Below are 14,063 nucleotides of genomic sequence, written 5' to 3'. Positions count from 1 at the left end.
TAACATTAGATGCAGCCCTAGCTAGGGGATGTGGGTTCAGAAGAAAAAGAAGAAGTGTAAGAATAAACAGTGACAGTGAGAAGTCTGTAGATACTGACCCCACAAGAAGTCAACCTGATTTTGCTAAGCACTGAAGAACTGATGTTTTCAAATGTGCAATGCTGGAGAAGACTCTTGAGAGTCCCTCGGACAGCGAGGAGATCCACCCAGTCCATGCTAAAGGAAATCAGTCCTGAATATTCATTGGAAGGACTGATGCTGAAGCTGAAGCTCCAATACTTTGGCTACCTCATGCAAAGAGCCAACTCATTGGAAAAAATCCTCATGCTAGGAGAGATTGAAGGTGGGAGGAGAAGGGGACGACAGCAGATGAGATGGTCGGATGGTATCTCCCACTCAATGAACAGGAATTGAGCAAACTGTGGGAGATAGTGAAGAACAGGGAAGTCTGGTATGCTGAAATCCACAGATTAAACGAGTCAGACACAACTTAGCAACTGAACAGCAACAGTGATGAAAGTACATCCTGCATGCCAGAGGATTCTGCGTGTAAGAGTGGAGTTGGGGACCAACATAGGCATGTGCTGGGTGAACAGTGGACAGTGAATTCTTAGGAACTTCCGTCAAGTGCCCATTTAGTCCCACGATACTCCTGGGCACTGGATCAAGAATCCAATCTCCTCTTACAACAGGCCACTTTCTGGATCAAACCATCCCTGTCCTCAACAACAGATCACAGGGAATCAAGTTAGCAAGTGGTGGCTGGCAGTTGTCTGCCCTCTGACTAATAGTGCGGGTGATGACAGCACTATTAGTTCCAAACAAACCAATTTTCCACGCGTCATCCATGTCTTCTTTAATGACCCACCAGGCTTGTCTGATATAGGTGATTTTTTCACCAAAGATATAGTCGCTCCCATGCATTATGAGCTGCTTCTGCAAGCACAAGAGCAGACTCAAATCTCTATAAATTCAAGAAGGCTTCAGCTGGCTGTGGATGTTAGTTTGGGGACAGGCCAGGCCTTGGCAAGTTAACTTGGTTGGACAAAAAAATAGCTGTCATTAAGCAGTCAGAGAGAGAACCTAGAATGAGTCACTGGTGTTTCAAATTCTGTCCCCATGGAACCAACAGAATTAATTGGTGAGTATTAATGGAGAGACAGTAAGCAGCAGAAATGTCCAAAGTAGCATACAGATGCCTGAGAAAGCTTGGGGAGGCATCCATGAGACAGCTGGCATGTGTATTCTGAATATGTTTAAAGGGACTGGGAGGGGGTGGAAACTTTCTTCTGAGACCTGTACTTCTATGTACCTAGAAGGATATATTTGAATAAAAACTTATGCAATTTAAAGAGCAATAACAATACAATTCTGCCCCAGGCTGAGTGTCCCACTCACTGGCCTTGGAGGCAAAGGCACAGCACTGAGACCCTCGGGGCTAACAGCCAGCCTCTGGGGAAGACGCCTGGTCTGCCGACAGCACCTCTGCAGAGACACTGGGTATTCTCCTAAAATAGCCATACCCCCAAGAGACAGGACACTGGCCACATACCTGCCCAAGCTGGGGCTCCAGCCCTCTGTCCCCAGAGATGGAATCCACATTGGCTCCTGGACCATACTTCCCTCACAGCTTGGGGACCTCAATTCCCTAATAGCTTGTCCCTTGACTGATTTCCCTGTGAATGAGTCCCCTTGTCCCCAGTTTTCATAACTTTTGGGAATTTTTTTGACTGCATCCCATGGCATGAGGAACTTCCCCACCAGGGATTGAACCTGTGTCCCTTACATTGGAAGCTTGATGTCTTAACCACTGGATCACCAGGGAAGTCTTTCACCAGGTTTTAATAGAAAGCATTAAGATTCCAAAATAAATTTCCTTCCATAGAAATAAAAAGTATCCCAGCCATAGTGTAACACTTTCACTTGAATCTTTCTGCTTATGATTTTCTGCTTCAATTTATTTTTACTAGGAAAATATACTGTTCTGGTAAACTGTAAACTATAAAATTTTTTTCCAATAAATAAAAAATTAAACAATTTAAATTGTATATATAAATTATGTGTGTGTGTGTGTGTTTGTGCATGTGTGTGTGTGTGCATGTTAGTTGCTCAGTCATGTCTGACTCTTTGTGATCTCATGGACTGTAACCTGCCAGACTCCTCTGTCCATGGGATTTCCCAGACAAGAATACTGGAATGGGTAGCCTTTCCCTCCTCCAGGGGATCTTCCCAACCCAGGGATTGAACCTAGGTCTCCCGCATTGCAGGCAAATTCTTTACCATCTGAGGCACCAGGGAAGCCCAAATAACCCACTAAATAACTCATTCCACACACTAAATAACACATTCCAGACAGGGCAGAATCATAGAGAAACACTGACCTGGAGTTCGCTGGATTCCGAGGCAAGGGTCAGCCCCTTCTGCTTGAACTGTTAATTTGATTCAAATCTGAAATCACCATGACACTAAGTCTCAAGCGGATGTTTTCCCTGAGGGAAAGAAAAAGTCAGAGAAGGTAAAGATCATGCAACCAGCAGCGGAGAGGATTCACCTTCTGGTAACCCTGGCCCAGCTGGGTCCCCGGGTCACTGTGCTGCTCTCCGCCCCGGGGCCAGTGCTGGGTAACAGGAGGAAGACTGCCCAGATGTGAGTTTTCTGTTGTCGTTGTTGTTTTGTCTTGTTTTTGCTCTTCTGTTGTAAAATACCCCTCTTTCCAGACTATTCTTCACTTCAGGAAAAGATTAGGGCAGCTTCACAATGCCAAGCTGTGGTATACCCTCTAAGCAATCTTTATAAAAACCCCCTTTTACAAAACATGCACAACCTTTTTCTTCCAGGTTTCAACATGCCCAACATTGTCAATCTTGCGTTTTCTTGAGGTGGTAAGTGTCCAGAGGTTTTATTTTATTTTTAAAGATTAAAAAATTTATTTATTGGGCTTCCCTGGTGGCTGGGATAAGGCAATGGCAACCCACTCCAGTACTCTTACCTGGAAAATCCCATGAACAGAGGAGCCTGGTGGGCTGCAGTCCATGGGGTCACTACGAATCGGACACGACTGAGCGACTTCACTTTCACACACTGGAGAAGGATGGCAACCCACTCCAGTGTTTTTGCCTGGGAAATCTTGCCTGGCAGGCTACAGTCCACGGGGTCCCAAAAGAGTCGGACACAACTTAGCAACTAAACAACAGCAAACATTTGTTTATTTGCGCTCTGCTGGGTCTTCCTTGCTGCATGCAGGCTTTCTCTAGTTGAGAGTGCAGGGGCTACTCTCCAGATGCAGTGCATGGGTTTCTCATTGCAGTGGGTTCTCTTGCTGCAGAGCAAGGCTCTAGGGCGCGCGGGGTCTACAGTGCTGGCTCTGTGGTAGTTGCGGCGCATGGACTTACTTGCTTCTAGGCATATAGAATCTTCCTGGACCAGGGATCCAACCCATGTCCCCGGCACTGGCAGACAAATTCTTTACCACTGGACCACCAGACAAGAACCAGAGGTTTCAACATTCCCTGACGCAAGAGCCGAACTGCCAGAGTTTGGAATCTTCCTAGCTCCGAGATCCACTAGACGAATCTCAGTTTCTTCAAAGGACACAGTAACCGTATCCATCTCACAGAGATATGAGGATTAAAATGTTTCCTAGCACATAGAAAGGACTCAATACTAGTTGTGGCTGCTACGATTATTTCTTGCACTATCAGTAAACGGGCAAGTGGTTCTTTCAACCATGTTGCAGACTGTTTAGCTGATGAAATTTTGATTACATGCTTTACGTATTTCATACTAGGAAAGTAAAAGCCATTATGCATTCAATAAAAGAATTGAATTTTGTCAGACAGCTGGGTTACAGACTCATCTTTGCCATTAATCAGCCACAAACCTTGGCGTGTTATTTGTCTTGAGAGCCTGTTCCTTTCTTTTCCAGCTGGACCAATCACGCCTGCCTCCCAGGCCTCACAGAGCTGATGAAAGGAAGTACGAGATGGCCTGAGTAAAAGCGATTTGGGAAGGTTTCAAGTATTATCCAGAGTGTGAGGTATTATTGTTGGGGTGTGGGAAGATGACCTCTGTGAGCATGTTTCTATCTGCATTTGGACTTGGGGGCTGGTGTGAAGAAGGCCAGTTCCACTCATTTTTGGAACTCTAGGATCCTCCACAGGCATTCACAATGTCAATTTACTTTTTAAAGAAACCAGCCAAGAACGGTGAACTCTCTCCTCTGTGTCTCTCCCTTCCTGTCTCCGGGGTTTGAATTTTCCTCACTGTGGGCAGCCACTATCAGTCTCACCTCTTGGGAAAGAACCCTCTTCTTTTAAAAGGGCTTGGCCTGGGGCACCAGCAGCAATCCCCGCCGTTCCACACTTGGTCATCAACGTGGGAACTGCTCTCCAGGCAGACATCCTCTCTGCAATGGAAGGGAAGTCTGCAAAAGCGGGGCGGGATGCAGATGTCTGCAAACCCCTCAGCAGATTCCACTACACGTGGCATCAAGCCCAGAGTTGAGATGACTGTAAAGTCCAATTCCTGCCACTTCTCTTGTCCAGTATCTCAGTCTGAGCTTACTTCTTCTAGAATGTCTTCTCAATTCTTTGTGATACTCTCTGAAATCCCCATCACCTTGGATGTCATAACTCCAGCCTCCCCATCATCATAACTTTCCCCCTAGGTTTGTTTAGTTTGCCTTGTTGATAGTTGGGTGGATTCTGTTTCGCTTGAAGATGTATGAATCACCCAAAGTCCATCGTTTGCATTCGAGCTTGCTCTTGGTATCATGCGTCCCATGGGTTTGAACAAATGTAATGATGTGTGCCCACCATTATCTCACACAGAGTAGACTCGCTGCCCTAGATGTCCTCTGTACTCTGCCTCGTCATCTCTTTCTCCCCTAACCCCTGGCAACCACTGCTCTGTTTACTGTTTCCATAGTTTTGCCTTTTCTAGAATATACTTAGAAGCATATATAGCTTTATCAGATTGGCTTCTTTCATCTAGTAATATGCTTCCTTGTCTTTTCATGACTTTGTATCTCACTTCTTTTTAGTGCTAAACGATATTTCGTTGTATGAGTGTACCACACTTCACCCATTTACCTATTGAAAGTAGTTTCCAACTTTTGAAAATTATAAGTAAAGTTTCTATAAACATCCATGTTCAAGTTTTTGTGTGGAGATAAGTTTTCAACTTTGGAGAAAAACTAAGGAGTGCAACTGATGGATCATGTGGTAAGAATGTTTTGTAGTTTTGTAAGAAATAGGCAAACTGTCTTTCAAAGTGGCTATAGAATTTTTCTGACCTTTTAAGGCATGGCCTGGGCAGTTTTGCCAGGAGACAGCATGACCATCTTAGGCTTCAAGTTCCCCCACTGAGAAGATCCCTAGAGGAGAGCATGGCAGCCCACTCTAGTATTCTCGCCTGGAGAATCCCATGGACAGAGGAGCCTGGTGGGCTACTGTCCAGAAGGTTGCAAAGAGTAGGACATGACTGAAGCGATTTTGCATGCATGCATGCACCCCAATTCTTAATGTCCAAAGGTCTTGAGATATCTGTTGTGGATATGTACATGATCCCACTACAGGGCAACCCTGGGCAAATACCTTGTGTTTCAAACACAATCAACCAATTGTGTGTTATTAGTGTTTCTGAGGAGAAGACAATGGCAACCCACTCCAGTACTCTTGCCTGGAAAATCCCACTGACGGAGGAGCCTGGTAGGCTGCAGTCCATGGGGTCGCACAGAGTTGGACACGACTGAAGTGACTTAGCAGCAGCAGTGTTTCTGAGCTGGAGTGACACATGTTATACTTAACTAATTGCTCCGGGGGCCACTGACAGTCAGAGAAATGTTACTTTTTGTTTGTTACATGTGCACTTGCAAGAACAGGGAAAGCATGGCTGTCCCTTCTATGAAAATGCCCCTGGGGACTTCCTGGTGGTCCAGTGGCTAAGACTGCAACTACCAATGCAGAGAGTTCCCTTGGTCAGGAAACAGATACTGCATGCTGCAACTTAAAGAGTTCGCATACCGCAATGAAGATCAAAGATCCCGTGTGTTGAAACTAAGACCTGGAACATGCAAATAAGCAATTAAAAAATAAAGAGAGAGAACTTAGTTTATTTCATGCCCCTGGAGACTCCTGCCATCCAGCTGTGTCTTCCCCTCACCCCTGTCACTCACTACTCCTCATTTATTGGGGATTCACAACAAAATCATGGGCTTCCTTTTCTCTCATCGCCATCATATTCAGCCTGTGACATCTCGAGTCCTTGACCTTCTCAGTTTCAACAAGCTTCCTCCAGCAACCCACCCCCATCGTCACTCTCAGAACCCTCACATCGATAGAATCCACAATTCTCAGAAACCTCAGTGTCAAGCAAGTCACTTTCCCAATATCACAAACTATGTTTTTCAAATTCACCCACCGAAACCCTTTAGATCCACCTCCTCCCATCCCTGACTCCCGCCCCTTTCTGATGACCACCAGCCCCCTTTGTTTTTCATCCTCTCCCATTTAAGGTCTTCCTGGGGTCCATCATGCCCCCAAACTTCCTTCTGTGTGCTGCTCCTCACTGGCAAATTGACATTCTGGGTGAGCTTCACTCTGCCTTCTCTTTGTCCACCCCGAGCAGCTCCCAGTTGCTGCTACAGAACCTCCGACAAGGCTGACGAGCTTCATTTCGAGCCGTCCTCTTAAGCTGCACCCGGAGGTTTCTGTCTCCCGACACACCTGCTGTGTTTTCTTAAAGTTCCTGTTTTCTGCAGTGACATGTCAGGCCTCCTGCCATCGTCTCCCACACTCTTTCACCCTGAATCCCAGCTAATGAGGTAGCCTGGAGCTCCCTGAGAACATGGCAGCCAGAGAGGAACTCCCGCATCTCATGCTGATCTAGAAACGCATCCAAATTTGCACTGGCTTATGCTTCATTTCCCCTGTAGCAGGGAAAGCCCCTCTCTCCCAACAATAATCTGCCTTCCTTGGGCTCAGATGCGCTCACCTCTCAAGGCATTTATTGCTTTAACTATCATCTTCTCCTGCATCATCACACCGTTAGAGTCCCTCCCTCCGTTCTTCTTGTGTTTCTGTTTTTTGGTGTGTGCAGAGTGGGAGAGTAAAATGTACGTTAGTAACACACATACCAGTAACATCCCAGAAGTTTATTCCATGATCTGTTCCAGTCAATCTTCACCCCGCACTGGGCAGCCATTGTTCTGATAGTTATCACCGTAGATGAATTTCCCTATTTTGGGACCTCATACAATTGGAATCATAAAGAATGTATGCTTTTATATCTTGCTTCTTTTGCTCGATATAATACCGTTTAGATTAACCCATGTTGTCGTGTATCAGTAACTTTTACTGACGAGTCGCACTGACAATTAACACAATTGTTTTACCCATTCTTCTCTTGAGGGACCTTTGGGCTGTTTCCAGGTCTGGGCTACTATGAAGAACCGTGCTCTGGACAATTCTTGCACAGATCTTTTTGTGGACATATGTTTCATCTTCATTTCATTGCTGGTCAAAAAATGGAATATGTCTAATTGTATAAAAAACTACCAAACAGCACTTTCAAGTGACTATACCATGTTTCATTCTCATCAAAGCAGGTACTTTACTTCTTTGCCAAATAGATTATCAGTCGTTTTGATTCTAGTGATGTAAAAAGTGGGTAAGACCGTGCCTGGCATAAAATTACCTTGGAGAGGGACGAGCAATTGTTATTATAAGATTAAGTGCTCAGTTTACATAAAGGGCATCTGCGTTTCTTCTTTCCTATAATCATACTGCTCTCCTCTTTTTGTTCTAATCTCTTCCACAAACACCTTATAATAACCTCCACTATTGACCATACATCTCTTTAAGTATTATTATGTTTAAAAAGATGTTCATAAGTATTGTCGCGGTTTTATAAAGAGGACAGGGCAGAGGCATCGCCAATACTTCTCAGGTAAACGGCAAATAAACGGCACAGAGTCTTCTTTCTCCTGCAGCTGCCTGCCTGATCTCTCCGCAGCGCCTGGAGTTATGTATTTCTTTGGAGGGGCAGTGCTCTTCTGACAGCCAATCAGCAAGTCCTGACGAACAGCGCCTTTTCCAGTCTGAAAATCTGGTTGTCCCTGGACACCCAGCTTCTTGGGCGGTGCGCTCAGGCGCTGAGGCTGGAACCGGGCCGGGCACGTGCTGGGCTCCGGGCGGCGCGCTGTCGCACCTGCTCCCGAGCGAGCCAAGCGGAGGCGCGCTTCTTTCAGCAGCGCCTGCACCCCAAATGCTCCTCTCAGTCCTACGTTTTTTTCAGCTCCCTTCCCACGCTTAATTAATCATCTCGTCCAGGTCTCTCCGCACTGACCGCCTCCCCGGTGCGCGGGGCCGGGCAGGGGAAGGGGCGCCCCGCCTGCGGAGAGACGGGGTGCTCGGCGAAGGGCGCGGCGCCCGAGCGTCAGGGATGCCGGAGAACCGCTCCTCCGCCGACTGCTGCGAGGCGGGCGGCCGGGCCGAGAGCCCCCGCTGGACTGGCTCGGGCGGCGCGCGGCCCTCCGGGGCGCCCCGGCCTCCCTGGGTGGCGCCCGCGCTGGCCGCGGTGCTCGTCGTCACCACCGCCGTGGACATCGTGGGCAACCTCCTGGTCATCCTCTCGGTGCTTGGCAACCGCAAGCTCCGGAACGCAGGTGAGCGCCGCGCCCGCCGCCGCCCGCCGCCGGGTCTCTGGTCTGACCCTGACCGCGCAGTCGGCCGCCGAGTCTGTCCTCCGCTCCCCGCGCCGCCTTCCCTTCTGTCAACAAGTCCCCGGGTTTGGTCTTGAATTCAAAATTTGGTCGAGTTTGCTGCCTTTCCCCGACGTGTGGCTCTTGCAAACGCACTGGGAAGCACTTGGCGCATTAGTGCCGGCGTGAATCGGGTAAAGTTTTTCTCGCGCACTTTTTGGCAGAGCAGGGAGCTGTGAAAATCCGAGCGTCTGGAAGTCAAAGCTCTCCAAGGCGCTCCAATTTTTGCGGGTCTGGATGGTGCCCCTACCTGGCCACAGGAATCTCATCTTCAACACCTCCCTCCCCGGCCAAGCACTACGGTTCACGCAGCACGTGCTTAGGGAATAATTACTGAGACAGTGAGTAAATTAGTGGAAATGCTTTAGAGAGTTTTGGCCCGATACTTAGCTCCTCATCTTGGTTACAAACAAAAGAGTGCAAAGGCAGCCGTTGACAGCCTCTACTTGGTCGGAACTGCATTGTTTTCAAAGAACCCCCGTCTTTAATGAAGACAGGGAATTCGTAGGACTAAACGAAGATTAAAATAATAATTTGGTAAAATAGTGTTGCTATCCTGGGACTATTTCCGCCTTTCAATACACTCTTATTTCAACTTTCTCACATGTAGGTGTGTCGGGGAACAAAACCAGAGGGAGTGAGTCTCTGAACTCTGACCCCGAGGGTCATCAGAGCATGCCGACCATTCTAGCTTTCAGAGAAGATCAGTGACCCGTTTGTCCATTTGTCGTTTCCCTATTTGGGCCTTAGGGGCAACTCAAATGTTAGAGTGAATTAAAATGAAAAGATAGCAGAAAGCCAATTAGATAACTTAATCATGCTTTTCTAAGGAGGCAGACCATTCAGAAAGGCTATTTCTAGTACATTGTTATAAACACTTTATGTGACCCTGTAACTCCCAAGATTTTTTATCTAAAGAACAAACAAAATAAAAACGTGAGCTTCTATCTGTAATACTGGAAACCACATTTGAAGTAATTGTATGGTGACAGATGGTAACTAGATTTATAGGGATCATTTTGAAATGTATAGAAGTATTGAATCCCTGTGTTGTACACTAGCAACTAACATTGTTATAGGTCAGTTATACTTCAAAAACAAACAAAAGAGGTCAGATTTGTAGACCCAGAGGCAAGAGTTGAGGGCAGAGGAAACTGAATGAAGGCAGTCCAAAGGCACAGATGACCACTTCTAAGATAAATAAGTACTCGGGATGCAGTGTACAGCATGATAAATATAACACTGCTGTATGTCATATGAAAATTGTTGAGAGTATATCCTAAGAGTTCTCATCACAAAGAAATTTTTTTCTCTTTCTTTTTGCATCTATTTGAGATGATGGATGTTCACTAAACTTATTGTGGTAATCATTTCATGGTATATGTAAACCAAATCACCTTGCTTTGCTCCTTAAATATACAGTGCTGGGTCTCAATTACATCTCAATAAAACTGGAAGGAAAGGAAAAGTTAAGCTTTCTAACTCTGTCATTTCAGTAGTGGTGACTTTTATTATCTGCAATGACTTTTTCAAAATATTGTTGGGTCCTTGGAATAGAGGCTTATCTATTAGGAAAGAGCAGGTTAAAATCATTTTGATCATATTGTCTTTTGTAGCAGCCACAAGGATTCATTTCCTGCCCAGGGAAGCAGGGCTTCTCTCCCAGATTAACCAGGTGTTTAGAGGAGCCTTTGTGGGCTTCCTCCCTTGGGTGGGGTGCTGTTTCCTTTGCCTGAAGGAGGCAAGCTTCTTCTCCCCTCCTCCATCCACAGGCGGGCTGGGCTCTTCCGCTCTCCTAGTGAAGTTCACAGAGACCTTATTGATTTGAGAGCATGGCTGGGGGGTGGGTAATGAGCATGTTAAAACACTGGCACGCCCTGTGTTCATCCTTCCTATGTGTTGGCGAATCTGCTACAGCCCAGCACCATAGAAAAGAATTCAATATCATATCTGTGCGTGAAAGTGACAGTCACTCAGTCGTGTCTGACTCTTTGCAACCCCACGGACTATACAGTCCATGGAATTCTCCAGGCCAGAATACTGGAGTGGGTAGCAATTCCTTTCAGGGGGTCTTCCCATTTTTGACATTTTCCTGCCCCAGTCATGCCACTTAACCAGTTTTTATTTGACCCTTGGCTTTATTGATGATAGTCATGAAAAATCATTTTGCACACTGAGATTTCAAAAGATGCCCCAACACCTACAGCACTTTGAATAGTTAGCACCCCTTCTACTACTCATCAGCTTCCCTGGTAGTTCAGCTGGTAAAGAATTCACCTGCAATGTGGGAGACCTGGGTTTGATCCCTGAGTTGGGAACATCCCCTGGAAAAGGGAAAGGACACCCATTCCAGTATTATTGCCTACAGAATTCCATAGACAAAGGAGCCTGGCAGGTTAGAGTCCATGGGATCACAAAGAGTCAGACATCACTGAGCAATTAACATGCACACACACACACACATATATATATATATAATTTTCATATACAATTTAAAAGAGTTGACACAACTGAGCGACTTTCACTTTCACTACTATTCCTCAGTTTTTCCTCTTACTGAAGAGTTTGGAGTTACTTTAAGAAACATTTATCTTGGACCTTTCAGTAGCTGAGTCTAGTTCTTTAATTCATCGGTATTAAGAAAATAGGGCTGTAATAATGAGAACATGTATATTTCCAATATCTCAGGCAGGGAGCGCACATTAAAGCCACAGCCGCGTTCTCAGCAGGTGTCATTATCCTCTACTTGACCGTGATAAACTCAATTTCTCTGTCTGGCAGATTCTTGTCGTTAATAACAGCGATGCTCCATAGCAGTGTGGATGGTTAGATTGTCTGCAACTTCTGTGCTCATGCCTTGGGCTAACTTGCTCAGAGATGGCCCTAGAGCAAGGCAGACGGGAAGCGAGGGAGGGTGGGAAGCAGATGCAGAGCACTGCGCGGCTTAGCACTTAGACCGTAAGGCCAGGAGTGTGTTTCGCTCCCTGCCGCGTTTCTGGGAGCCTTACGCATGGCGCGACGCGGGCGGCGCCTCTGCTTCCCCGCGTGTGCTCCCTGGGGACCCTCCGCACCCCAGGCTCTCCTGGAGTGCCTGGGGACTTCTCCCTGTGCCCACCCCTGCCGTCCGTCCCCTGTCCAGGCCTCGCCAACATCCACCCCTGTATTTTCTCTTTTCCTATACCGCTTTTACAGAACCTTCCTCCATCATGTTCCTTCTCTCTGCTGTGTTTTCAATTTCTGTCTCTTTCCCTTTAGCCCCTCTCCCCACCCCCACACACTGGGGATCCTTTGATTAAAAGAAAAAGTAATCTTTCCTTGGTCTTGTGTGTCCTAACTTGATGACTCCTTTCTCCTTTTCAGCAGACGGCTGACTGAAACGGTTTATATCCATTAATCACTCATTGCTCCCCATTTCCCTGAGCCCCCTGGGTCTGCCTTCCTGGGAGATGTCCTGTGCTGTGTGCTGCTGGGGGCCGCTCCCTCCCGGGACCTTCCATTCCCTCGGCTCATCTGATGCTAGTTCTTGAACCTCCTTCCTCTCTTCAACTTCGAGACACCCGATCCCTGAGAGTCATCACTGGTTCCTTCGTTCCCCAAGTCCTCCTGATTTTGGTCTCATAGTATCTCTACATGCCCCAATTCACACTCTTATCCCCTAAACAAGCCATGTCCGTGGTCCCCAGGCAGCCTTCCCCGCCCCTCCACCCTCCCTGTCACCAAGGCCAGATGCACCCCTGCGTCCAGGGACCACTTCTTGCATCTACAGGATGGGGCCCAGCCCCAGCGCCCCTGGCACAAGCCTGCAGGGCTGGCAGGACTCCCCAGGGTCACAGCCCCGGCTCTCTGCTCCGGCTCACAGAGACAGGAGCTGCTATCACTCCCTCCCAGCCTGTGTTCTCTGATGCTCTTTCTTCATCTCCGGAAGCTCCCCTGCCTCTTTTTGATTAGAGAATATCTCCCTCAAATCCCTTATTACCCTGGTGGTAAGTGGTGTAAAACCCTGAGCTCGGGTTCGATCCCTGGTCAGGGAAGATCCCATATGCTGTAAGGCTCAGCCAAAAATGGAGGCTCCTTCAGGCTGTAAGAATTGCACACCAGCTGCAGACCTCAAGGGCTTCCCTGGTCGCTCAGTTGGTAAAGAATCTGCCTGCAATGCAAGAGACCCAGGTTCGATTCCTGGGTCAGGAAGATCTGCTAGAGAAGGGATAGGCTACTCTCTCCAGTATTCTTGGGCTTCCCAAGTGGCTCAGATGGTAAAGAATTTGCCTGCAATGCAGGAGACCCTGGTTTGATCCCTGGGTTGGGAAGATCCCCTGGAGAAGGAAAATGCTATCTACTGCAGTATTCTGGGCTGGAGAATTCCATGGACTCTATAGTCCATGGGGTCACAAAGAGTTGGACACATCTGAGCCACTTGCACTTTCTTTTTGCAGACCTCAAAATCAAATTTGACTAGGAAAAAATGTTGCCAACATAGAGGTAGACTGTCTTCTCCCAAGACACTAGCTCAACCCCCTTCCTCAGCCCTCCTGCCGGTTGTTGGCCTTATAGTTAATATCATAAAAGGTGTGGTTACTGTCTCCCCCCACGACCCCGCCCAGCCCACACAGCACGTCCCTTGCAGTACTGCTCTGAGTTTTTTCTCTCCCCACCAGACTGTGAAATCATTGAGAGCAGAGACTTTTTTTCCATTTCTGAAACTTAATCTAGGTCTGCTGAAACAAATTGAAATGGACAAAATACCAAGAAAGCAGTGAGACAGAAGGTATTAATTTTGCTTCATGAGGTGAGGTATACTCAGCATCACTCACGCCATCAGTACGGATCTCAGGGAACTGAATTGCCGTGAGCACTAAAAGCCCAGAGTACATCTCATTCTTGTCCTCAAAAGCTGACTGGCACCTTCTCTAGAGTGCACTGACCCCTTTTGTTCCTGTGTGGCCAACAGGCTCCCTAAAATTGTACCCCAGTGGCTCCTTAGGGAGTTTTTAAAATTTTTATCGGTGTGTGTTGTTGTTGTTCAGTCACTAAGGTGTGTCTGGCTCTTTGTGCCCCCATGGACTGCAACACTCCAGGCTTCTCTGTCCTTCACTATCTCCCACAGTTTGCTCAAACCCATGTCCATCCCATTGGTGATGCCATCCAACCACCTCATGCTCTGTCGTCTCCTTCTCCTCCTGCCTTCAATCTTTCCCAGCATCAGGGTCTTCTCCAAAGTCAGCTCTTCACATCAGGTGGCCGAAGTATTGGAGTTTCAGCTTCAACATCAGTCCTTCCAATGAATATTCAGGACTGGTTTATT

At 47.2% G+C, this 14,063-nt stretch overlaps 1 protein-coding gene and 1 pseudogene across 1 annotated transcript in view; one reads left to right on the top strand and one right to left on the bottom strand.

The window, feature by feature from the left end:
- LOC148773955 (elongation factor 1-alpha, oocyte form-like) overlaps positions 1-1,521 on the bottom strand; it is a 43,649-nt pseudogene extending 42,128 nt beyond the window's left edge.
- A 6,921-nt stretch (positions 1,522-8,442) lies between these two features.
- The window catches only part of LOC148773954 (melatonin receptor type 1B-like), a 42,372-nt gene continuing 36,751 nt past the window's right edge, over positions 8,443-14,063 (top strand). The window contains exon 1 of the mRNA XM_088832280.1: positions 8,443-8,665. Coding sequence (XP_088688406.1) covers positions 8,443-8,665 — 223 coding nt within the window. The remainder of the gene's footprint in view (positions 8,666-14,063) is intronic.

This window comes from Moschus berezovskii, chromosome 25, assembly GCF_049115385.1.
Source record: "Moschus berezovskii isolate FMDL1 chromosome 25, NW_MosBer_1.0, whole genome shotgun sequence".
NCBI classification, from domain to species: domain Eukaryota; kingdom Metazoa; phylum Chordata; class Mammalia; order Artiodactyla; family Moschidae; genus Moschus; species Moschus berezovskii.
This window is presented reverse-complemented; position numbering and strand designations above follow the sequence as displayed.